The 27,172-nt window shown below is 39.5% G+C and overlaps 1 protein-coding gene across 1 annotated transcript; it reads left to right on the top strand.

Annotated features, from left to right (window-relative positions):
* The first annotated feature begins 321 nt into the window (after positions 1-321).
* On the top strand, positions 322-26,970 carry LOC139149990 (uncharacterized). The gene is made up of 7 exons (XM_070722126.1): positions 322-720; positions 7,952-8,047; positions 8,546-8,776; positions 11,802-11,982; positions 13,441-14,433; positions 15,462-15,598; positions 21,054-26,970. Exons 1-7 carry the CDS (start codon positions 430-432, stop codon positions 22,212-22,214), a joined length of 3,090 nt encoding a protein of 1,029 aa, XP_070578227.1. The 5' UTR covers positions 322-429; the 3' UTR covers positions 22,215-26,970.
* Positions 26,971-27,172: the final 202 nt, after the last annotated feature.

Here is a 27,172-nt window from a genome sequence, read left to right as displayed (position 1 = left end):
AACAGACAGACAGACAGACATACAAACGGACACACAGACAGACAGACAGACATCGCTGCGACATATGCTCACGTGTGTAAACACGTGAGCAAAAAATAAGCAAAATCTCGACCATACTGTCAGAGTATACGGTGTTGCTTGTGGATAAGATGCTGCATGCTCGTGATGCTGCACAACTAGCAACTGTATATACTCGGTAGAGCAATCAATTTCTCGCATCAATAATCGCTCGGTTCTGATTCTGACGCCAACTTCTCTGACGTCGGATTTCGGATTCGTAGAGGCCCGAGGCCGGCCCGGTCTCTCTCCTTGTTGCGCAGAATACTGCGCAGAGCGTTAAATAGAACGTTCAAGGCCCTTTGGTGCTCGATTTTGTTAAAATTTTGGCGGTATCTTCACTGTGATTGTTCGTGTCAGTATCCCCTGCCCATGGATGACTCGGCTTTAACAAAGCTGGTCGCAGGTATCATGGAACCTCGCATCCGACCACCACCAACAATGGTAAACGTGTCGAGAGGTCTTCTTACGGCTCTAGAGGAAACCAAGAGGCGATATGAGCAGACGAATCAGCCAACAAAGGCAAACGATGACGATAGCACGAAGAAGAATGCAGAAGACTCTGTCAGTCAAGAGGTCGATGAACTTATACAGAATCTGTTATCAGAATGTGACCAGCAACTCGAAAAGATGGAAGTGACAACAGAAGGTGTTCTTACAAAGGTATACATCAATATTGTAAGCTGACAGAAATGTCTGCTCACAGTTAAAACGGCCATATTGCATGAGAGTGCTTTGTGCTATACAAAAACCTCATCGTTCAGTATATACACACTACTTGACCATTATGCAATCTGGTATGTTCACTCACTGACTCAGAACACTTCTTCAAAGTATGGTATACCTCCTGGAAACTCGGGGAGCAGTTTCACAAATTCTGGACGTGTACCAGTGTTTCATCCAGGATGGCATCAACAGGGGGATTTTCAGCCTTAACCAGGCTGAGGGGGATTTCACCAGTTCATCATGTGTTCTACTAGTATCTCTAAGCTATGACTAGCACCACCCCCACCCCCCGTTGAAAAATTACTAGGGAGTGCCAACATGTCAACAGAAGAGGAATCCCCTCATGCGCCTCCTGTCTAGATGAAACACTGGTGTACTTTTAATTCACCATATTCTTCTCATTGCTTTTTTCATTTAATTGAAAAGTAATTACAGTTTGGCAGAGGGGATAGTAATTTATGTAAAATGCAAACTTTCTAAGAGATTTGGTACATGGTGCCAGCATTTCAAAGTTGGATTGAAATTGTTTTACACATTTATCAAATTTTAGTGTATATTTATTTTGGATTTTCAAATTAATGTATGTAATAATATATGGAAGTGAAGAAATTTTTAGAATTCAACAAGTTTGGGATAGCTGTGATATGCTGTGGCATAGCGATCGTGCTCAGGTCAAGGGTCAATGCCACAGAACCGCTATGAGCCACCCCATAGACTTTTTTGGAGTTTACTACGACACCGTCTGTGTCACTGATTTAGCTCACAATGTAACGAAATAGGTTAATCTTTGAATAAATCAACCTGTACCTACTTTATCACTTTGACTAGGACTCATCTCCTACTCTTGCTTACCATTTTCAACCATTTTTTACTGAGCCATCAATGGTTTCTGCTCAAATTTGAACTTTTGAATGCCAACGAAAGTATTCAATATGTTTTATATGAGAGGGCAAATGGCATGTTTAAATCTTGACAGCTCACGGGTAAGTTGGTCGAAAATACTTGTTCTCATCGTTGAGGTAGCCAGCAGTAGAGAATTAGTCAAATAGTCAATGATAAGGCATCTTCGCTTGCCAAGGTCTCCGCTCCGGGCAGCTGGATGCTTCCCGAAATCAGACCTTGGCTGATAGACCCCCTAAATCGTGTTTTTTAAAGCGCCACCACACGACTGTATGTGACCAGTAAATAGCCAATCAGATAATCGGTTACAGCGAATGTAGTTGTATAGGTCTTTTCCCACTTTTTTCTCGGTGTTACATTTACAAGTATTCGTGGTCGCTGTTTACATTTCATGCTACTGAAATCGACTGCTGAAATCACTGATGTATTCAAAACGTTAAAACAAAGGCCCAGCCGCAAGATATTCCCGTCGCTCAACTTGTCAGGTGAAAACATCAACCCGCCAAACTCAAAAGATCGTGACGCGAAATAGAAAAGTTCTACCCGCCGAAGTAACTCTGTTAAACCACTCCTCCAATTTTGACCTCAAAATTTCATGATAAACCCATTACTCAGACGTTATTCAGACATTGTTGTCCTGTCAACTGGCGTGGCCGGCAGCTATTCTGTTGTTCATATCTTTGGAAAATTGTAAACATTGTGAGACGATTAACAGGATTTACCAGAACAGAACACCGACACGCCGCGGGAGAAACAACTGGAAGCGTGGCTCGAAAACGTGGACTAGGACTTTGTGAAATATGCTAGAACTGGAAATTAAAGAACCGGATTTTGTTTGGGTGTCGTTCAAAAAAAAATTGACCTAACGAAACGTAAAATCCAGTATGTTAAAGATGCTCTTGATATTACTGCCCCAAAAAATGATACAACAATTGACCAAAAAGACATTGAACAAAATTGTTGAAGATAATGTATGAAGACAGTGTTTTGTGTTCTGTAAGCTGCACAGACTAAATAAGACTAAAAACGCGTTCGATCGCTACCAAATTTTACACGAGGAACTTTTACAAATCATTTTATTTTTCGAAAATTCACCGACTTGAACCAAGTCTCTGGTTTACATTCGTCCTGCGACACCCTAATGCCCTAATGGCTCAAACGGAGATTTAGGAGTGGGAAGGCAATCTTGCCCGAGTTTAAGGTAGTGACTCAGGTTTGTTGGTCAATTTTAGCAATTTTGTGATTATTTCATCTTCTGAACCCTTGAAATATGATTTTTCTATTAGAGAAAACTGTGAGGTAACATTATACTAAAAAAGGTCTGAAATTTTAGTGAAAACACGGCCTTCTAACCACTGCGCGAGTTATTATTTTCTTTTGTTTTACTTAAGGTAGTGACTCAGGTTTGTTGGTCAATTTTAGCAATTTTGTGATTATTTCATCTTCTGAACCCTTGAAATATGATTTTTCTATTAGAGAAAACTGTGAGGTAACATTATACTAAAAAAGGTCTGAAATTTTAGTGAAAACACGGCCTTCTAACCACTGCGCGAGTTATTATTTTCTTTTTGTTTTAACGGTCCGGATTACTGTCAGCGTTATCGTTATACCTTGAAGGAGATTATGTAAATTTTACGCACTATGTTGCGCATGCGCGCACGTCTTCATAAAGACGCTATTCCAACATGGCAGCTAGCGGTGTAGAAAACGTAAACGGGGGCCAAAGAAGCAAAATGGAAAGCTGATGGACGCGAGCGTTGGGACCGATTTGAAACTTTCTGAACTTAGCTCATACCACAACTGCCATTGAAACATTTGTTGGTACTATGGTAACATGGTTGCACGCGTGATCATGTTGAGCACGCGATTATCCTCCTGCTACTACTACAACTTACAAGCTTGGCGGTACTCTGAGCTTGGGTGAAGGTTTGCCAATGCTCTTCGGCCAAGCTTGATGTCGATAAAGATTAATCCAATCTTGTTTGCAAATCTTGAGATAAGGATTTTGTCCAAAGCTTGGAACAGGGTTATTGCCAAATCTTAAATCAAGCGTACCTGGGATTAAGCTTCAGTGAAGCTTGGCATTTTAACCTTCACCTAAGGACAAACAACGGAGCTGTTACGTATGGCCGGAAAAGGCAGACACGCAGTTTGGTCGATATCGCGTTGTATTCGAGCATGGATGTAAAAATTAGACTGTTGTACCCAAAATGCAGACGCATTATATGTAATAACCCCTTTATCATACATGCATACACATTATTACCATTTCCCTGGCGAGGAAATCGACAGAAATAGGCCTTGTTTATTCATTATTCGCGCTGTACTCATATAGTAAGTTGTTTGCGAAGGAGTGATGGCAACCGTTTCACTTGTTGATATTATTCCGCTTTTGGGCCATTTCACTTCACTGGGTGGTTGTGGTAAAATTTCAAATTAAACAATTAATTATAAAGATGTCAATCCGGGTTTCCATAATTTGAAGGATGTTTATATTTATGTGAAGTACCGCATTAAATGTGAAACATAGGCTGGAGTGTGTAAAGTGAGAAATTTTCAGCTCTGACAAATACTCACAGCCCTTCATGAAAGTTACGAGGCCCACCAAAAATCCGGTCAAAATCGACCTCGCGCAGCTCCCGGAGGAAACCTAACGGCCGCATGTACGAGTGCAACGCGGATGTACATTTAATATTACTTGTGCCAGTCAGTTCATCTTCAAGAATGATCCATGCCCTTCCTTACACGCCCAATATGCTGAATTTACCATCTTAGAAAGGAATTTGTGAGCGGATTAGGAATACTTGAAGTGAGTGCAGTACTTCTTCGTAACTTGTATACTGTGTATACATTTTGTCAATTACGAATAAATCATTTCAAATTACATCGTCTGCTCGTATATTTTTGTCACTGGCTTACCTAAATATGATGACTAAACTTGTTTAAACGACCTACATTTAAGTTTTGTCTTTCTGGGAGTATCTTTACTAGTAATATGATTTGTGTCAAAAACTTACAAGGAACAGGATCACGAACTTTCTGAGTCGCTATGAATCGTAAAGTGTGGTGTGTGCATCTCTTCGCTGTCGTGTATTTTCAGAAGTGTAGCCGGATTTTCGTGGCTCATTTATGGCTATACTCGATATAATTCAGTACATCGGTATTAAACCTTGTCAACAAGAAACTTGTCATATAGCGGTTCATTCATAAAAGTCGTGATGCAGTCGATCAAGCCGCACTCTTCAGCTGTGCAGACAAAGAGGGACCATGATGATAAGAGGTGTTCCTGTCGAGATGTCGGTCTCAACGCAAAATTTTAACGCGTTCGTGTTTATTGTATCCAAAACCCGCTTACTGGTCTATATTTTATACTTAAAAGCGGGTCATAACTTTCAAATCAATAATTTGCCAAGACTCGGCAGCAAAATCGGCTCCCTAAAGTAAGCAAAAATGCTGAGGTCAAATGCTGGATGGGTCAAGGGACCCAAATGCTATAGTGGAAACGAGGACGATAAAAAGCTTATCCGTAAAGTTCGGCCCAAGGTTTACTGCCCAAGCTCAGAACAATATTTGGAAGCTTGTATAAAGGTTAGTTTGCCCTAAGCTTCAACAAAGGTGTGCAAGGATAAGCTTCAGCTAACCTTGGGCTCACCATTTTTCTGGGCTTCGCCGCCAAGCTTCATGGCTAAGCTTGGACTAAGGTATTGCACAATCGCGAGCTACATACCCGGACTCCATACACAGCGAACGTACAGCACTGTAGATTACACTGCCGCCCCACGAGACTCTATTTAATCTTCACTGGAAAATATCGTTCTAAAACAGCAGCCCATCTTTTGGACTTAGTATTTAAATTGTCAATCCGACACTGTTATGTCGGTTTAGAGCACAGCAACTTACGCGAAACGTCGCTTCACGATGCCCTTCACGATCGGTGCCGGTCTGTTTCTATCTGTGGTCAAGAGAGTGTCGCTGGGTGAGGCGATACGTCGCCGTTTCAATTTTACAATCAGTGAATCTGTCGAGTATCGCCTCAGTCGTTTATTTATGTCATGAAGAATCGCTTTTACGTGTAACTGAAGTTGATTTTGGTTTCATACCCGGGACCATAATAGTACATGTCACAGTCGAAAGCGAAATAGCCCACGAAAAACCGGTATCATTCCTGATGGTGAGCAAAAAGACTGCAGCAGATCACATGTGAAAACTACGTAAACAAGTGCGACTTGCCCGTATTCCTTGAACTTCTCAACTACAGAATTTTTTTGAGCATCGAGAGTTGGTCGTCTCATCTCCGGAAAGCAAGCAAGTGACGCCTTGTACTATGGGCACAAAAATCGGCACTAAAATGAACTAGGCAACCATTTCACACTTGGTACGTGCATAAATTACGGGCTGTGAGACCGGAAGCTTGCGAGAAAGCGAGCGCGCGTCGTCGGCAGAACGCAGACCTGTAAACCAGTCCGGCTGTATGATTTTTTTAAACTTTTCTTGTCTTGCAACCAGACTCTAACCGTTACCAAACAGTGTACAGTTAATATAATTATAAGCTAGATACGTATTTGACAAACAGATTATGCCCTGAATTATCTTTCTAGTGTTTATCGTGTAAATAGTACCCACCGCTTACGATGACCAGCCTCACGTTTCTACACACAATTTTCATCATTTTCAGGCGAACTAATGTTTAGGACTTGTCAGAAATTCTCTAACCTGATGCCCATATTTAACCTAGACCCAGATCGAATGATTTTTTTTGAAACGCACAAAATCCGACTTTTTTCGGCGATTTTGTGTGAAAAATGGGACGTTTACACAAATCGTCGATTTTCTCAGTTCCGATTTTTGCTATGTATACGCACTTTCAAATGAGTGTAAGTCGGCGACGCGTGGGCGGATTTCCCCGATTCTTCGCATGCTAACACTTCATGAATAGACCTGAAAAACCGTGTCTTAGATTTTTGATAACCCCCCCTGAAGTGGCGATAACTTGACAAACGTGAACAAAAGCCGATAATTTATGCGAAAATCCGACAGTTCACACTTCCAAGGCTCACTGTGCAGAAACAAAAGCGAATTTCAAAAATCCAAAACACGGTTTTTCCCCCTGTATATCCAGCTGTCTAGTGCCGTTAACAGATCACTTAGGGGTGCTGCCAATTCTTACTTATACTCTTTTAAGTGAAAAAATTCAAAATCACATGTTTTTGACTTAAGCAAACATACCAATGCATGTTTTGACAACTAAACAAAATTTTTACCTTCTTCAAATATAGACCTATTAGAAAATGTACCACATGTTGGGTGTGAGACCCTGTTTTCTATGTGAAACTTTGATTGAAAATATGTGTCAACGAAACTGAGTCACTACCTTAATACAGGATTTGATTGTCATGCATGGAAATCTTACTGCGTGGTGGGGATAAAGTTACGGGCATTAGATATCTCCCTAAGAAAAAAAATCGACGAATAAATATGGCGATAGTGCAGAAGATGACTTTGAAAAAACTGACGCTTGTAATCTATGAAAAATTCACCGATGAGTAAGCTTATATTGCTTGCTGACGCTTGTAGTCAATGAAAAATTCACCGATGAGTATATTGCTTGCTGTGATGATAGCAGTAGTGAGTTAGTTTGTGCCGGGTATAACTGCCCTGTATCGCGTTCACCCGACTCAACGCGTTCACATAATCCTACTCACACATTTCACATGAAAACAGAACACAGATCATTGCATTCGAGACGTTCACACAACTCACATGTTCACAATCACGCACTTGAACCAAGTCTAGTAAACCAGTAAGTAATCGAGAGAAAAGCTGTGCACAAACAGTGCGGTGGTCGGCGTTTGGAAGGTAGGCGTGGTTTTCTCTTTGAGTGTAAGGCGTGCTCTGATTGGTCCGCCTGATTTTCTAATTCCATCAAACTCCTTAACGCAAAATAGTGGGGGTATCCCGCACGGCGTGGTTAGTGGAAGACTCCTGTCTGGCTAACGAGCCGTGCGAGCGACGATGATGATAAGGTGGCTATGTCGAAAGTGAAGCTACTGAATTTGGTCAGACTTCTAAGCTACATCAGTTACATTAAGTCATGCTAGAAGTTGATGGGTACGACAATATATAATTGTCTCATTTGCATATTTAATGACTCTTCAATTTAGACAGTATGTCTGGTTCCCACATAGCTACCAGTTGAACACAAACCAATGTATCTATTCAACAAGCATCACCCTTTGATCCTTCAATAACATATGTGATTGCTTTTCAGGATGACCTAAAACCAGATGCAGACATGTTGGAAGAGTATAGAAAAAGTATTGAAGATTCAATCGATGAGATGGAGAGTTTGACCATTGAAACAAAGGTATTTCATAAATCTTGCTTGTGTAATGTTTGTATACCATTTTCAAATAATGAAAAAAAGTCATCATTGATAAAACACCATAATTTTATTATGCAGGGAATTTTTGTTGCTATTATGATTGCACCAAACAACAGTTACAATCCAAAGAGGGCTTGACAATTCCTGAAAACATTTAATCCGGCGGGAACTTTGTCATCGACAATGATGTGCAGTTAATAGTTGCACTGGGACAACTACTCTACAACACTCTATTGCTAACTTTAGGGCAAATAATACTCACCATTATTTCAATATCAATATTAAAGAAATTGTCCCCCAAAGCCAAATTAACATAACACTGATAGACCCAGTAAGCTTTTATCAACCAGAGAAAATTTATGTGATTGATCAAAAATGGGAGTGATAAAATGAAATCTCTTACTAATTTCCAAGGAGACACTATCACAGTTCAAGTAACGATTCTTCTTTTCTTCCTTTTCTTTCATTACACTGTTACAGGCAAAATGTGATCAATTGATAGAGAAGGTCAGTCAATCAGTGCATAAACTTATAAATGCCTTGGTAGAGAGGAAAGAAGCCATGGTTGAAGAAATTGCTGCTGTATTCAAAGTTCAGCTTGATAAGATGGCACTTCACAAAGCCAAGCTGGAACAAGGTTTGGGGACAACAAAAGACTTCCAACATAAACTGGACAAAGTTATGAAAATGGACCAATCGGCATTTCTGGATGTAAGATATCTCTCATGTACCAGTATCATAGTATCTAGTGTGTTGGGAGAACACTTGTGATAAAAATGTATGCTTTGCAGAGTTCGCGTTTACGCAAAAATCGTGCGTATTTACGCATTGAAATTGACCCTCTACGCATTTTTTTTATCGTTATGCGTTTTCTATACGCAAAGGATAACACCGAAAGCACTCCCCACGACTGAGCTTAGGCGACAACCAGACGAAATTTGTTGCAACACATTTCTGTCAATCACTCATTTTGTGTGGAAAGTTTCGGATTCTCTGGGCGTTGTCTGAAAAATCGGCATCGTAGTTCACACGTTATCACGTTAGGCACGTTATCATATCAGCTGTGCCTATGAATTACGTTGCTAATTTTCAGGCGAGCGATAGTTTCTGAAAGTGAGTGATTGACAGAAATGTTGCGACAAATTATATAAATGCCAACCGTGCACGATCATCGCGTCTCGATGTTCCCTAATTTTGATCAAGCACACATGCAGCATGGCGTCGAAGCAGACAAATCTGTTTTAATTTCTTTCAACTTTGCTCTACGAGTCCGTGAAAAAAATGATTCATTGGTAGAGCTCGTCGGAATCCCGATAAATTTTGAACACTGCAGAAGTGTCTGGATGGTAACTGGTCGTTCAGGCACCAAGTCGTTTCGGCCCAAGTCGTTTCGGCCTCTCAATTTCCGGCCCCAAGTCACTTCGGCACCGCAACCCAAGACGTTTCGGCATCTGTGTTTCGATTTTTTTTTCAAACTATTTAGTAATTGACTGATCCGTCATAATCGTAAGCGTGACATTTGCGTTCTGACCAGTACTTTATGTGCATTTTGTGTAACTTTTGCCGTGGTCTTTCCTCACACCGCTTTCAAACTTTTGCCGTGTTGGCGGCTATTGATATCGATAAACTTGTGTCACAGATTTGAAAATGATATGAAGTTTTTTCTTACGGTCTCTTCCCATGTTCTCACAAAGATTAAGCATGTACGTGAATGTTAGTTGACACTTCACTTTTTAGTACTTTGATTTGTAACATTACGCTCCAGCACTAGTTCCCACAGGTAGCCTTCTGCGTTGTCGAAACGTCTTGGGTTGCGATGCTGAAACGACTCGGACTTGGGGCTGAAATTGGAAGGCCGAAACGTCTTGGCTTGGGCCGAAACGACTTGGTGCCGAAACGTCGTCCAGAAACCGTCTGGATAATCTGCCATAACTCTAACTTTTGGGTTGCCCGATGTGTTGTGACGGTTGCATGTATACCCTTCGCTGTTACGTTTCAACATTGTTCAAGTTGTTCGTTAAACTGTTTTCATTAAAATAATGTTACATCGTACAATCCGAATATGTTGTGTAGGTTTATTCAACGGCACATTGTATTTTGCTGTCAGTTTTTTCATCAATCGAGTGCGGAAGTGAAATTACGCACTCAAATCCAGCCATTACGCAATTTTAGCAGACTAATGCGTATGCCGTACGCGAGTAGAAAAAAGTCACCGCGAACACTGCTTTGAAATGAGACTAGGTTTTCTTGTTAGGCTGCATCAGATGTGGTTTTGGATGAAGTTTTGCCCATGCAAAGCTGTTCTGTGACAGTGAGCAAGTCGTTTTTCAACTTTGCGTATACACTCCCTCCTAGCATGGACAGTCTCCTGTTCCACCGTCTAGAGATATACCAGTAAATACTCTTTTGTGTACAGATGTTTCATCAAGCACCCTAAAGTGCCATTGCTGTTTGGCTATGTAAGTCTGTATACATTCAGCATGCTTGTCTACAAAATACACCAATTTTCAAGTTAACAGGATAAATGGCAGATTCTAAAGATTCACTGCAGGAGGGCATTGTAGATTTCACATCAGTGAAAGCTAAGATGTCATCACAAGTTGACCCATAGAGTACAGTACATGAAAATACACAAGTGACGTGAACACCCAGCAGCTGTGCATGTTCTTTAGAGCAGGAAAATAAAGCAGGAAAGGGGGGAAGTTCTGCTATCCCTGGCTGGAGACACTTGAGAAAAGTGATAGGAGTTGAAGATTAGATCAATGCATGTTTGATTGGGGTCTGTACAGTGATTGTTATTCTTTGGTCTTACCCATACACATATCAGTGCTACCAAATCCTACATGTGGGTTTCACATTGCCAGGTGTCAGTGTGTTTTGAAAGCCTGTCAGTCAGTCATGTTAAAACGTTTATGAACTCAAACTTCAGCAATATTTTTGACACTAGGGAACAGTGTCTTGTCGTATAATAAAAATTAATACTTCCTCTGAAAAGGTGATTGTGAATAAAATGAAAGTAACAACTGCACATGATTGAGATTGTGGTTTTGACATCACAATTACATTCTTACATTTGCAGAAATCAGTGCTGAAATGCATGAGCAATCCACTTTTCCACTTTCCAGTTTCAGCGTTGAGTTGGGAGGAAGTGCAAGCAAGAGTATTGTTTTTACTATTCCCATTTTTCTGTATAGATAACTTTATAACACACCACATACTTATTCTGTGTCACTGCTGGCCAGAACAAGTGATTTGAGGGGAAAATAACTACATCTAGTATCAACTTTCTCAAAATATGTGATGTCAGAGATATTTTATCCAAAGACTGTTTCCTTAGGGAAAGTCTTTGCAAAAGTGCCAGGTCATGTGACTATAACAACAGCATGAGCATGTGGCGTGCTAGAAAACACCTATGACTTGGGATTCATTTGGGCTATAGTGCCCATTTCATTAGCCCTAATGACCATGCGTTACCAGAAAAACATCACTATAGCCCTCAGCCTAAGACCTCAGGAAATGGAATGGTTGTATGTTTCTGGTAACGCACAGCCCCTCAGGGTAATGAACTGGCACTGTAGCCCTCATGAAGAGATAACAGGTGTTAAATAGCAAGGGCAGGACATCACAATAGATCACTAATGTTACCTATATGGATATCTGACCATGACAGAGGGTTTAGAACCACTACGTAACACTGAAGGCTTTCTTTATTTCTCTGTTTCTGTTTCTTGAGCAGAATGGAGTTGAAATCAAAAACAAGCTGATCATTGGCAGGTATATGATGGCTGCCCTTTCAAAGGACCATGAAGATATCCAAAGTACATGCATACCTTTGGAGTTTAACAAAGAGTCATACATTAGTAAAAAGTATAAACTCAGACAGATGGACCTCCTCAAGAGAAAGATAAAGATATCAGGTACAAAATCACCCTTTATATTTTTTAACAGATTGTTCTGATTGCTACTCAGACATAACCTTGTCCTGCCAGTGCTTGTATTCTTGGATGTAAACGAGGATTGTGTAGTCGTATTTAACTATGCAATTATATTAGGAAGACTGCACAGGGACAGATATTCAGACTGTCATATACTTGCTTTGCTGCCATGCTGCTTGTGTGCATCCATTTCAAACTTTGTGGAATGAACGGAGATTTAAAGTCTTATTTTAGTCAAAATTGGAAATTCTATCTTTAGCTCCCATTTCAAATGTACCTGTATTAATGAAAACGGCAGGTTGATTGGTAGGAAAAGCTAATACCGAATGTTTTGTTTCTACTTCTTCTCCCATACCACTGTGTATATCACTTTAATATTTGGTATGGAGATGAATCATAGGGTGAGGAGCTCCCATTGTTCAAATGAAATTGATAGCCCCGAAAATTAGGTTGAGAAGGGTGAAAATGGTAAAAAGCCAAGAACACTGAAACTACCGGCATATGACATCAGAACCGAATGATAAACAGTAAGGATGGGGTGATAATAATAAAATAGTTACGTAGACACGCACTCAGGTTGCTTATGTAACACAGTGCAATAAGTGAGGCACATAGCAAAGGTGTACTTGATTTATCATAAACAGATATTGGTGACTGAAATACACAACACTGAATCTGTGTTACATTTTACCCAATGCATATACCAGATACATGGTGAGATTTCAACACACACCAAATACAGTTTACCATACCAAATGCTCATAATCACAATATTGCTTACTCAAAATTCATATAGATTTGATATTTCCAAAAACACAATCTCATAAAAGATTTACTTTCGCTCATTTCAACTTAAACTAAATAAATATTACAAATACCTATTTCAGCCAAATTTCAAAAAAAGCATGGGAAGTGGTTCTTGTAAAAAGATTGTTTTACCCAAAGATTGTTTTACCCAAAACGAAAAAAAAAGTAAAAATATTATTGCAATGTCTTGTCATCATGATTTGAATACATGTGTATGAGAACCTCTGTAGGGACTTGTAAACTAAATTTTAAATCAATACAGTAAACAGTGTTTGCGAATATGATTCTTTTTCTCAAAATTTGAGAAAGGTAGAATTCTTCCAACTACATCAACTCCCCAACTGTTTGGTAAATGGCTTTGATATTTGGTGTCCAGATGCATCATGGGGTTGAGAGCTACAACAGGAAAAATAAAGAATATAACAGATCACCCGCATAGGATACATTGATACTGTAACATGACTAAGCTGCCATGTCCCATTCATTCACTGATACAATGATTTCAAAACTCCTGCTGAGTTGTGATACATACCTTTAACTTCTGTTCAGCATACTATAACATTCACCGTCTTAATCATAATTTTTTTTTTCTCTTCTTCACGTTGTATTTTTTTGTTAAAAAACCTGAAAAAGATCCTGGAAATTCACAAGAAGCTGATGAAGTAGTGGATGACACAAAGCAGGTTTTAGCACTGTTGCTTTCCTGTTTTGAACAACCTGTACTGAAGCCACCCCGGCAACCTGCTTTGTCAATGGTTAGTGTTGCACATAGGTTGAAGGAAATGAGAAAGGCTGCAGTGCCCAAGACTGTCAGCCAAGTAAATCAGTCCAACCTCCCCTCTAGTTCACTGCAAAGTTCGCCATACTACACCAGTGGCACTAAACCAAATGCACAGCCAGTGAATACAGGAGCAAGGGGACAACCTATTATCATATCAAGAGCTCAGCAAATGGGGCACAGTAACGTGACAGCTCATCAGCCCAGATCTGTACAGGTAGTCGGACAGCGACAACCACTAAATCGACAGGTGCCATTTGTGCAAAGTGGTGTCAGACCACAAACCATGGCAAGAGACACAGCTGTTCACAGCAGTGTAGCGCAGGCTGGGCAACAAAACCATACATTCATGTTACTACGACCGACATCACCTTACCAACAACAATATACCCAGCGACCAGTACCAACCTCTGCACCAACACGGTACGATTATATACCTCTTGCTCACATCAATAAGGCTCAGCAGTTTCATTATACCAATGCAAACCCTACCACCTCAACAGTAGCAGTAACAAAGGCGAGACCAGAAACCCAGCCTGTTTATCACAACCCTGCATACAGCATGATGAAGTTCAGATGGCAACCAAGTCAGGATGTGCCTATGATGCCAGTTAAGTCAACTGAAATGTCAGTGAATCCTGCGATTGCCAAGAAATCTCTGAGTACCTCTGGAACTTTCAATCCCCAGAAGAGGAAAGCAACTTACCAACCTGCCAAACGAGCAAAGAAGCCAAATTCGAAATCCACACATTTGGCAGTTAATTTAGTGAAATACAAAGATGATAAAGATTATCATTGTAGGAACAGGATTGAAGAATATCTGAAATCATCGAAGCTTAAGATGAGAGGTAAGCTCAACTTCTTCCATTTTCACCAACAAAAATGAATCCAAAGTTTCATCATCGGGAGAGAACTAAAATTTCCTTCTCATAATTCTGCTAAAATTCCTACTGTGAAGTAAACACAGATTTATATCTATTTGTCATTGACATGAATAAGTCAACAGCACAAAGCAGCTCAGCTTTAAAAAACAGTAGTTGTCAAATTTACATAACAATGCATAATTTGAATATTCTTTTTTGTGGGAATGTATTCTTTTGTATGTTTATTAACATATGAATAGATTGTTCGAAAAAACAGGAGCGAGCTACTACCCCTCAGATCTTATGGAGAACCCAAAAGTTAGTGATGAGGGCAATAGTTCAATTGCCCAGACAGATTCTTTTCAAGTGTGAAAAGCCTGCAGAGTCAAAATAGGAAGTATGGGTTACCAAGAAATGCCTTCTATGCACTGATTGCAAGCTGCTGTAGTTATTACCAATTCCTTGTGTCTCAAAATGTTTTACTTGTCAGCCCTCTGCACATGCGTGTCAGTCCTAGGATCCAATAAAAGATGGCCCTGGACTTTCACATTCTTTCATTAATCAAGTCATTACTCAGTCATACCTGAACTAATTTTGTTTGTCAACATTTGCAAAACTTAAAAATATAATTGCATACATGTACCAGTGTATTTCTCTAATAGTGTAAACCAATACAGTAGCTGGCTGACCATTTCAATTATGCGCTGTCCAGAACCATTGCTCGCATATTACTCCTGCATTCCTGTAAGAAATTTTGAAAATGGCACATATGCATATTATTATGTAGAAATACATATATTTTGCTCCCTAAATTGAACCAGTATAGTCATATCTCGATCAGGCAGCACATTGTAACACTGGCATAGCCATCAGATTGTTTGTTGATAACATTCACATAATGCCATCTGCCACTACAGCTAAAAAGTGTCATCAGCAGTATTGTTAGTTCCTTTCGTACTTTCTTACAGCATCACCTCATTCTTTGACTTTATTTTATTCTTTTTACTTTGCAGTTTTGGATATCTCTTTTGATGAATGCACAGCACATGCTAACATAAAGGTGTTGAACCCAAAACAGATCATCAGCTACGGTGAGAGAAGACCAGTAGTTGCTTGTGCCTGTACTCCTGAACGTGTTGAGCCTTTTCAGGTGAGAGCATGTGACTTGCTGTGTCATTTCTAACCTAAATCAATTTCAAATTTGGTAATGCATTTGGTAATATAATCAATAACCTGTGCCATCTTCTTCCTGTCTTGTAAATGACATGTTCGTATTACTGCACTGGTCCGAGTATAAGCCCCTAGTTTGGCAATGCAATACTGCAATTATACTGAGAGGAAGGGTTTTATACTTGGAACAACCCTGATGTTATATTTGCCATTAATGCTCAATTTACGCAAATTTATGCACAAATTTTGAACACCGCCCAAACTTTAATCACTGTCAAAACCAACTTTCATCCAAAGTAGTTGTGAAGGACTGAAAAATTACTGACAAGATTTATTCTCATGATCACATGAACTGGCATGCCACACTCACATTGATACAACCATGGTTAAAAGACAGCTAAACTCAGCAATAATTTCCAAGCTTAACTGACTCAGTATTTCATACCGCTATTTCGAATCAAACTGATTGCACAATCCCACTTGAATCATATCATGAAAGAAAAAGTAAACTTGAAGCAAAGACATGTATGCTGCCAAACAACAGCATTGTGGGAGCTTTGAACTAGCATGCATTGGCAACTCAACTTTCCAACATCAAACAGTCAACATCTTGTGAAGACAACAACATAGCAGTGAAAATTGTGATAATCACCAGTAAGAACGTCACAGATGGAAGGATAATTGCTTCACACAAATGAAGTTGCATGTTTATCGGATGAAATCAAACATGTGGATATGAAAACAAACAATGGCAGATGTGACTTCAGAGTCGGACTGTTCTGTTTAGGTAAAAGGGGACTGAGGGTCTCAGACTCACAAAGGTACTGGGAAGATGTGCCATTTTCCTTACGATGTTGTATGGGGAACTTCAATGTTCAATTATTTTAACATTATTTAACCCTTTGACCACCAAAGTCCATTTTTGTTGCCTTTAAAAAATGTACCCCAGTCAAATTTTTTCAGATTTTTGCCAAAATTTTGATGAAAAACTGTAGCCAATTAAATGTGATAGCCATTTGGCAAAAAATTATCAAAAAAATACAGAAAAATTCATAAAAATTGTTCAAATGTTGCACTTAAAATTTAGAGGGAAAAATTACAGCACTAAAAGGGTTAATAGTTTCTTTGATCTAAAAAGTAATTTTACCAACTGTAATGACCTGTTATACTCTCCCAACCTTTCTAGGACCTTGTCAAGTATGCTGCCACAGAAGTGCCTACTGGACTGTACCATTATTTTTTAGGGGTGGCCGACGGGTGTGAGAGACTGAATATAGCCCTTGAGACGACACATTTGCCTAAGTTCAACTAAGTACTAGTTAAATTTTGTGTGCTGTCTTCTCAACACATTAATACTAAATGGAAATGGGTTATTTAAAGTCGTTGGAACTTTCTTTTGTTCATGCGCATTGGAGAGATATGTTTGCCTAAGTTGAACTACGTACTGTAGTAATACTCAATAAAGTTCAGCTACATTAACAAGTGCTGCCGTGATAGAATGTGTTAAGAAAGGTGCCAAAACGAATAGATATTATTCCTGGCAAAAAAGGGTACAGCTTGACTAAAAGGTTGTTGTAGAATGTGTGAAGTTGGGTGCCAAAAGGCAAAGTACATTACAGAGCAATAAAATTTGCATGGAGTGAATATGTCTTTCACTTCTTCGGAAATAAATGGCAAATTTTTCAATAGATGTCAACTGGTCTCTTGGCCGTCAGTGACAGTGGTACTCTTGCAGTATTGGAAAGAAACAAACTGTCCTATGACCTTTTCACAATTATCCAAAGAGAGATACACTATTAAAACAACAACTACCACCACAAGCTTACTACTGCTAGTCCCACCCTTCCATTAGCAAGCGTATTCAGCTCCTCACAATCGTCGGCCACCCCTTAAAAAATGGTACACTCCGCTGGGTACCTCCATGGCAGCATACTTGACAAGGTCCCCTTTCTATATTTGAGTTAAGGATGATAAATACCTTTTAGGCACTTTCAGATTTTTTTTTTTTTCTCAATTGAACATGTCCCAAACCCCAATAAAGTATACATTTTCTGAAAGCCCTGATATAGAGCTATCCGACCAAGCACAGTGCACGGTCATTATTTGCATAAGAGTCACGTGACAAGCGTTTTGCTGAACCTTCCAAAACCGGTTTTCCCGGCCTTATGCAACACGCTGCAAGATTTCCGGTTGGAATTTCTTCATTGACAAGCCTTGACAATATCCTTCAAAACCGTGTCTGCGATTTTTTCTCGGAGGCTCCATTCAAATTATATGGCGTGATAATTAAAATTCCTTGAAAAGCACCTTCGTCCAACACCTTTAAGAGCGCATTAAAAAATAACAAAGGCATATAAAGGAAATCCCAGACACTGATTTGAGTTCATTATGTTTCCAATGGACGGTGTGAATTTCAAGCAGCTAGTGTTTGTGAGCGCGAATTGACGAGGTGCCAAAGAAGGGTACTTCATTCACACATTGAATTCGAGAAAAATGCAAAAAACATGTTTTGATACTTCTACGCTACGGCATTTGATAATTAGACGTGCACGAGCCTCAACACGGACATACTTTGTTACCAAGTGATGATGTCGGCCGGGAATGACAGTTGTTCAGAGAAAAAGTCCCAGGAAAATAAAATAAATCGCGGAAAACTACCAATTTTTGGAGCCTTGCGTGTCGACACATCGCCACAGCGAATGGCTTCAGTGGGAAAAACAATGACGTCAGCAGTCATTACTGATAGCGGGCGTGTCCTAAATTCATATGCAGATAAGCTTGTTTGCGTTCCCCAGATCACACTCCCCTCACACGCTATATAGACATTGCAGAACCGTAGACTTGATAGCGTACTATCGCACTAATTGCAAAGTTAATTCTAGGACGCGCCATTGCGCAATAAAATCTCGAATGGCCCTCATTTCTACGTTTGACGCGCCACTAAGGGCGCAACATTATATGAATGGTCAATCACGCAGAGTTCGCGTAGGCGTAGGTCATACATTCGCGTAGCTCCCCGAAGGTCATTACCTCAGTCATAGTGTGACATGTAAAACGATTCAGTTACCTATCAACCTTTGCAATTAAATACCCTCTACAGCATATATGGTGGTACATAGGAAGCTGGGTAGAAAGGACTGATGTAGGGGCAACGGTGTTTTTGAGCCGTACGCATGTGGCATGGCCGCTGAATATAAAACAACGGCACTGGCCGCTGCGTAAAGGTGGAAAGCTAGTCGACACTCGGATTTTTAACGCCGGTATAGTTGATGAACCCAGGATGATCGGCCAGTCCCTTAAATTGAAGCGTTTGCAACGTCTACCGTCCATACAAACGAAACGTTGAACACTGCAAGGAAAACGTCCATGATCGTTTTGAAGAGCAACACATTTTAGGTCGAACACATCTCGTTTTCCAGAGTAGCCAGGTCTTTGCATAGAACAACACCGCTGTGTAAAACCCTTTGGCTAGAACCAATGATCTTAAATTTGCTAATACATACGAGTTATGTTTAAAAGTTGATGTATCGATCACTTTATTTAGGTCGTACGGGTTACAGTCTCGTGCTATATCAGTGTATGAGTAGCCTAATTGTCGATGCGTGCAAATCGAGGGCCACTCTCGGAGAAATCCTACCACACTCTCGGAGAAATCCTACCGGTGGTGCTAAGCTTTGATCATGATCGTTTCCACAGTCAAAATCACAGTCCTTAGCAATTTGTACAGTTGTTCAAGTCCGACATATCAATAATTCATCACATAAGTTACGTAAACAATTGAATCAAACCAAACGGTTTGCTGTTGCCATTATTGGGCCTGTTGCGTACGTACAAGGAACAACTTTGCAGTAGGCTTGGTTGGTTACGGGGCGCCCGATCTCCAGTATTCTCCTTTTCTTGACTTGATAGACTATTGTATTTTCTGCAGAAAATTCAAGGTTTTTACATGTGTGATGATGATGGCCCCCGATTTTCTAAAATGGCCCCCTTGGGACAGGAGTTGGGGCCAACAGTGGCCCGTTGCTTTTAAACCCTAGAATGAACACTGTGTAATTGTTTATCTAACATTGCGAAAAAGACGTCAATCACCGTAAAGCGGCGTGTGCAGGCTCCGACCAACCCTAAGCAAAGAGTGATAAAACGTCGCACTGCTGAGAAATCGTCGTTGACACGATGTCTTGACCACACTAAGAAAAATTACTTGCTCTCTGGTGTAGACTATGTCTGGAACTGTACGAATACTTGTTTATTGGACTAGGCTTCGACAAACATTTAATTACGGTTTATTGTTTACAGACGGAAGTAATCCTGGTGTTTGGAGAAGTCACAGCACGTCATTATGTAAATTAGCTAGTGCAACGCAACGTTGTGTCACTCAAGATGGATTATGGAAATAGCAATGCAAATGTGTCCACAATGTTTACAAAAGCTCCCCGATTTAACCGGGATAGCCACGTGCATTTGTTTTGATTTTTAAAAATCGTGAATTACACGGAAACCATTCCTTATCTTGAACTGGCGACACATCTCAATTCTGGGTCTTACTTTAAGGCGTATTCTCAGAGAATTTTGAAAATTTGACAGAAAAATGAACGATTTGGTATTTATCATCCTTAAATTAAGGCAGAGCATTTTCAAAAATCCACTAAAATCAGTAGAGGGGCTTATACATGAGCAGGGACTTAGACGAGTACAGTACAAAGGGAAGGGGTACCAGTATGGGACCTTCATTAGATAGTTAGCTCATAATACAAATCCATCACAATCAAAAGTGAAACATATCTCAATGTAAAGTAAGTAAAATCTGCCCTTGGAACTTTATTCACATTTTTTTTTAGGTAAAACATTGTGAGCCACATCATTCGGCACAAAAATATATTACAACAGATATTATAATTACACACATATTTTTCTGTTACACCATATGGCTGAGTAAAAGTTACTTTACGACTAAGGATTGATGGGTGACCTTGAGAGGCATTTAGAATAGTGTAGATCTGTCTTAAAAGCAACTGATTTTCATTAAATGGATGCCTCAGTCACCTTGAGATTCACGTTTTGGACAACTGATAAATCAACAGCAGTTTCCTTTTAAATTATAAACAGTTCATTTTTTTGTCCGGGTCTTCCAACAAAGCCACTTCGTAATTCAGGAGCATAGATTCAAAACTATGCTCATCTATGTATTTCTATTAGTGTCAATATATTTCCAGTGACAAGTGTTAATGCATAAAGCCTTTCCAAAGAAAACAACTGGAGTTCATTCTGTGTATAGAAGTTAGTCAGATTATCTAGAGATCATTCTGTGAATTTATAAATCAGAGGCATTTTGCACAAACACTGCCATCTTTGTCAATTTTTAAGTCAGCTCAGACCTTGAAACATTTCATTACTTCATTTACAAGGGACTGATCAGTTATTGTTTTTTTTCACAGGGTCAGTGTGTAAGTGTTTTTGGCAGCCGACCGTTACCTGGTAACAAATGCTACTGGGAAGTTTATGTACCACAAAGCGGCTTCGTCCTAGGCGTCGCTTTCAGACATGTAGCTCGTGATCAGTTGCTAGGTTACAACAATGCATCATGGTGTGTCAAGTACACACCTGCTCAGGGAATGACCTTCGTCCATAACGGCCATCGGAATCCAGTGACTTTGTACCAACCATCCATGAGGTGCCTAGGTATTCTCTTACAGAAGGACATGGGTACACTTGAGTTCTTGGATGCTGAAGACAGGACCATCTTGGTCAAGGTGCACACCAAGTTTGTACATGCTCTCTATCCAGTGTTTGGGTTATACACTTATGGTAGCATAACGATCGTATCAGGATTTCCTTACCCGTCTTCTGTTGTAGGGAAACGTAAACTATTACATCAGTGGTCCTCATCTAAATCAGGTGGTGCAACACAGAACACAAAATCCTCTCAAGAGAAGAAGTTGTCTCAACCAATAAGACCCAAGGCACCAGCTAATCAAGCCTTTGTTTCTTTTGCCGTGAAATCTCCAAATGCACCATTGAAGCAAGGTCAAGCTAATTTAGCAGTCCAGCACTCATCAGTGGCCACTGCTTCCACCAGTGCATCACATCAGAAAGTACCGACCTCGGCTTCGGCAAGTTCACAGGCTGCTAGCCTTGCACAGACAGTACCTGTTCAACTGGCATCTGATGATGTGATCAAGGGCACAGCCATGCCAAGTGAGTCTGTTGTGCAGAAAAGCAACCCACAAAGTGGAAGTCGAGGAAACGACACGTTGAAGCAAGGCCAAGCTGATTCACCGGTCCAGCAGTCACCAGTGGCTACTGCTTCCACCAGTGGGAGTGAAGAACACGACATGAATGCTAGCCCGGCAACAACTTCACATGGTGAAGCAGTTGCGCCAGAGAGCAGCAATGTCCACAGTGTCAGTGAACCTAACAGTACAAACGCCAGTGAGGGAAAACCTTCCCAGTCTGAATCCGCAGCATCAGTGAGTGACCCCCAAAGTAGTGAGGGAAACAACAGGAGTGACAATAAACCTGTAGCAGGAACTCCACCTGATGAAGCACCAGGTGATGGATCTTCTGAAACTACCGCTACATCACAAGATTCAAAGTGATTATCTAGATGATAACTGCAGCAACCCACTGACTTGTACATGTGCTCACGGTTGTGTTTCAGATCAGTACCAGGACTATATGCACAAGGACCCTGCAGCTCCCTGATGGAGAACATATATTCCAAATCTGTTTCTTCTTCCTTCCATAGAGACCAATCTATGGGTCCTGAGAAAGGTTGAACTTTTTCTTGTGTTCAGCAAATCCAGTGGTCAGATTAAAGGAACACCTGTTTTTTTGCTCAAGATTGACAAATTTGCCATCCCTCTTGTTAAGTAGATCTATCTATGGTATGAGCTTACGTGATGAAGTATGTATATAGGTGCACCAAGAAAGCTTGCAGGACCACTCAAAGAATGACCTTATGGGAGGGAATGACCGGGAACACAGATGTTGTGGTCATCACAAAGTTTGCAAACTTTTGTTTATGGTATCCAGCGTCCAGCGCAATGAACAATAAGTTGCACAAGCAAACAAAACAGTAGTTCCTCCATAACATCATGAGTATAAAAAGCTCGTAGATGAGAGTTGAGAGGAGGATAAAAGTGATATCCCTAATTTACATTCAGTGAATGAAAGACTTATGTCAGAGAATTGGACACTTCTGTGTTTTGTCGTAGCGGTTAATGATCATTTTAAGCCATTTTTACAGGGTTTTATCCGAAAGAGATAGCTTTCCCATTTACAAAATGCAGAACCAGGAAATTCATATATCTGGATGCTTTCATAGCATACTTCACCAAACTTTATCAAATTTTCACCACATAACTGTTTACTGGAGAGGCTGAATTTCATGGCTGGAACAGACATACCCTGGTGACACCAAGTCTTGAATCTCCAGAATTCACTACATTTGAAGATGCATCATTGCATACGTTCACACAATTACTTCACTGCCAACATTGTTGATAACTACTCTATACACTTTCTGCCAACTTGTAAATTTATAACAACTCCAACTGAGACATGTATTGTACACTAATAATGCTGTGTTTTTAATCAAATACGGCCCTCATGAATGTATATCCACTTCACTGGAATTTTCCAGTTGCTAATCTTCAGTGTTTTGGTGTGCCTGTATGCCCGTATATCTTTGAATCCTTGTACTAGGTTTTTAGCTCCCATAGCCATATGTATATATGGCAATGGAAGCTATTCTTATAGGCTAGGGAAATGTCTGTATGTATGTATGTCTGTATGTCTGTATGTCTGTATGTCTGTATGTCTGTCCGTCAACATCAAAAACTCCAAAACCGCTGTACATTTCATCTTGATATTTGGTGTGTACATGGATGATGGGCTGTAGATGAGATTTTGTTCAAATGAAGTTGTCATTGCCAAAAATATGCAAATTAAGTGAAAAAATGTAAAAACAGTCAAAATTGAAAAAACTCAATAACCACTGAGCAGATTACATGAAAAATTAGCATGTAAGTACTTTGGGCTGACATAAAATGATTGTGCACATCTTGGGTCAGTATCTTGGACTTGCTATTTTTCATGAATTTTTTTGTAATTTTCTCCCATTTTTGGTCAAAAAATCTCCTGCTCTGAAACCACAAGTCGATTGATTTGAAACTTGGTATGGAAGTGCATAGGAGTGACCTTTCCCAAATTTGGGCAAATCGTGGTGAAATTTGCATATTTTTAGTTTACACGTCCATAGACTCCCATGTATAAGGCAGATCTCCATAGACTCCCATGTATAAGGCCACGAAAAATAAAAATTTAGTTTCTCATCGTATTCATATTGCAAAAAGGATGCAGTGACACAATTTTTAGTCCCCACGGATGAAGTCCAGTGAGCTTATAGATTGGGTCATGTCCGTCTGTTCGTCCATCCGTGAGTCCATCCGTTCACGCAGATATCTCGGATATTTTGACAAAATGTCATGTGACCTTGATGACCTTTGATCTCAAATATACATATTTGTCCATAACTCAGTAACCACAAGTGCTACCACCCTTCATATATGGTATGATGGGACAGCTTGTGACGCCACATATTGTACCTCATTGATTATGCACATATCTAATTTTGAGCGAGCCAATAGAGCTAGAGGTCTGATTTTTGGTATATAGGGATAACTTAGCAAAACAATTTTTTTGACAAAATGTAACGTGACCTTGGTGACCTTTGACCTCAAATATGCATATTTGTCCATAATCAGTAACCACAAGTGCTACAGCCTTCATGTATGGTATGATGGGACACCTTATAACGCCACATATTGTACCTCATTAATTATGTGCATATCTAATTTTGAGCGAGCCAATAGAGTAGAGCTAGAGGTCTGATTTTTGGTATATAGGGATAACTTAGCAATACAATTTTTTTGACAAAATGTCACGTGACCTCGGTGACCTTTGACCTCAAATATACATATTTTTCCATAACTCGGTAACCACAAGTGCTACAGCCTTCATGTATGGTATGATGGGACACCTATTGTACCTCATTAATTATGCACATATCTAATTTTGAGCGAGCCAATAGAGCTAGAGGTCTGATTTTTGGTATATAGGGATAACTTAGGAAAACAATTTTTTTGACAAAATGTCACGTGACCTCGGTGACCTTTGACCTCAAATATACATATTTTTCCATAACTCGGTAACCACAAGTGCTACACCCTTCATGTTTGGTATGATTGGACACCTTATGACGCCACATACTGTACCTCAATAATTATGCCTATATCTCATTCTGAGCGAGCCAATAGAGCTGGATGTCTGATTTTTGGTATATAGGGATAACTATAGGAGAGAAATTTTTTGACCAAATGTCATGTGACCTCGATGACCTTTTACCTAAAATATATGTTTATGTCAATAAATAAGTAACCACAAGTGCTATGTCCTTTGTATTTAGTAGGATGGGAGACCTTATGACAACACACGCTTTACCTCATTAATTATGTACACATCTAATTCTGGGCAAGCGAATAGAGCTAGAGATCTGATTTTTTGGCATATAGGGATTAATTAGCAATATAATTTTTTTTTCAAAATGTCATGTGATCTCGATGACCTTTGACCTTGATTATACATATATATGCATATTTCAGTAACCACAAGTTCTATACCCTCAATTTTGATAGGATATTAGACCTTAAGATGTCACATCTTGTACCTCATTTATAATGCGCATATGTATTTCTTGGCTGGCCAATACTGCTAGAGGTCTGATCTTTTTTCCCGATTTAGAACCATAACTTAGACATGCCTCATGTGTTTCAAATTGGGAACAACAACATAGACCTATGTGCCCATAGATCTCAACATATACACCCAGTGATACTTCTTAATGACCACATTTTCCTGCCCCATCAAGACTAATACTCCTATTACAAGTGGGGACTATGTCATTGTAAATGACTTGTTGAGTTAATGGTTGTATCACAGTATTGATATATCTAATTCTGTATTTTTTCCATTTTATATTCTGAATAATTACATTAAACATATTTCACTGTCTCCAGTACATTTCATTTAAGTATTTTCACTTCATGCACTTTATCCCTTTCACACATGTTCAAATATCTGACCAGAGAACAAACACTAAATAGTCCAGGATGGGAGCTACAGTGTCATTGACGCTATTTTTCATGTGTTGTGATCACACTTTTATCCAGAACAGGTGCATACTGATTCTGAAGAAAAGCGATCTAATGTGTGTGTTTTGCTGCCCATGGATTCCTCCAAATCATGATTGCACAGTATGCATTAATGCAATGGAATTCAAAGTATGTCTCTTTTCAAGAAAAATATTGTTCAATGTTTTCCATATTGATTCGAAATGTCTGTATTTTGTGCCCTTGATCTTTAGGTAGATGTCCTACAAGTTGAAATGCCAATTGAAATTAACAACACATACAGAAACATGTAGGCACCCCACTGTCAATTTCTTAAATTTGAGAATCATATTGTGAAAATGGTTGTACTCCGGAATAAAAAAGTTACGTGATGTTCTACAGACTCAGTACACCAAGGAGATTGTGTTTACAAACATGTTTCTATGCATGTTTGTGCACACATTTTGATTGTGTTTACAAACATGTTTCTATGCATGTTTGTGCACACATTTTTGTTTGTACTGCAGTCTGTTTGAATTCCCATTGCAGTTACATAGTTGGGCTAGTTGATACTGGCACAATTCAAGAATTTTAAGGTAAAAATCAACATATATGAAAACATCATTTATGTGAAATCATCAGGTCTGCATGCCTGCCAGTGCCAGTCTTTCAGTGGAGATTCAGATCTGGAACAATTTTCTCTGTAGCCGTGGTAACTGACAAACTTCATGCTTTTGAGGATTCAACTTGCATGAGTATTTGTTTGATATCTTTAGAATCACAAACTTACAGACAATGGACCACTTGCATCTATGGCATAAGGTCACAATCAGGTGGCCTCTTAACAAACTTTTTAAGTTTTGTAATCATGGTAATTTTTTAATCGCTTTGAATTCATAATGGAGATAGTATAGCGCACAGTATAATGTTATAGTTCTTGCATAATACAAATATCTTCACCATACCCTTCGGCATGTTGTCCAAAGCATAGTAGTGGTTTACTTATAGTGTACTTTTGCTTGTTTTAAAATTATGTAGTCCTGTATCCTTTTTAGATTCCTCTCCTTTTAATAGTGTTATCTCTGGGAGAGAATGTATGTACAAAAAACACAGTTGAGTTGGAACAGAACATTTTGCAAAGTATTAAAACTTAGATAAATAAATTATAAACAACATGCAGAGACTCTGCTTTGTGTTCTTCATTTAGCATATGAGAATTTTTATCAAGAAAACATTCACTAAGTGGGATGCCCTACCATTAGTCCAGGAAAAAATCTACTTTTGGCTACTGTATGAAATGAAAAGATTTCTACAATGGCAAACTGTGTATGAAATGAAAAGATTTCTACAATGGCAAACTGTGTTCAATTGTCTCACTGAGAATA

This window comes from Ptychodera flava, chromosome 14 (assembly GCF_041260155.1).
Source record: "Ptychodera flava strain L36383 chromosome 14, AS_Pfla_20210202, whole genome shotgun sequence".
Classification (NCBI taxonomy): Eukaryota; Metazoa; Hemichordata; class Enteropneusta; family Ptychoderidae; genus Ptychodera; species Ptychodera flava.
Note: the sequence above shows the minus strand (reverse complement) of the source record. Positions and strands in the feature narration are given on the sequence as shown.

Excerpts from the sequence above, each read along its gene's own strand:
- LOC139149990 (XM_070722126.1), top strand. The coding sequence starts at position 430 with ATGGATGACTCGGCTTTAACAAAGCTGGTCGCAGGTATCATGGAACCT. Across the intron at positions 8,777-11,801 it reads ACCAATCGGCATTTCTGGAT|AATGGAGTTGAAATCAAAAA; the intron begins GTAAGATATCTC and ends TTTCTTGAGCAG. Across the intron at positions 15,599-21,053 it reads AACGTGTTGAGCCTTTTCAG|GGTCAGTGTGTAAGTGTTTT; the intron begins GTGAGAGCATGT and ends TTTTTTTCACAG.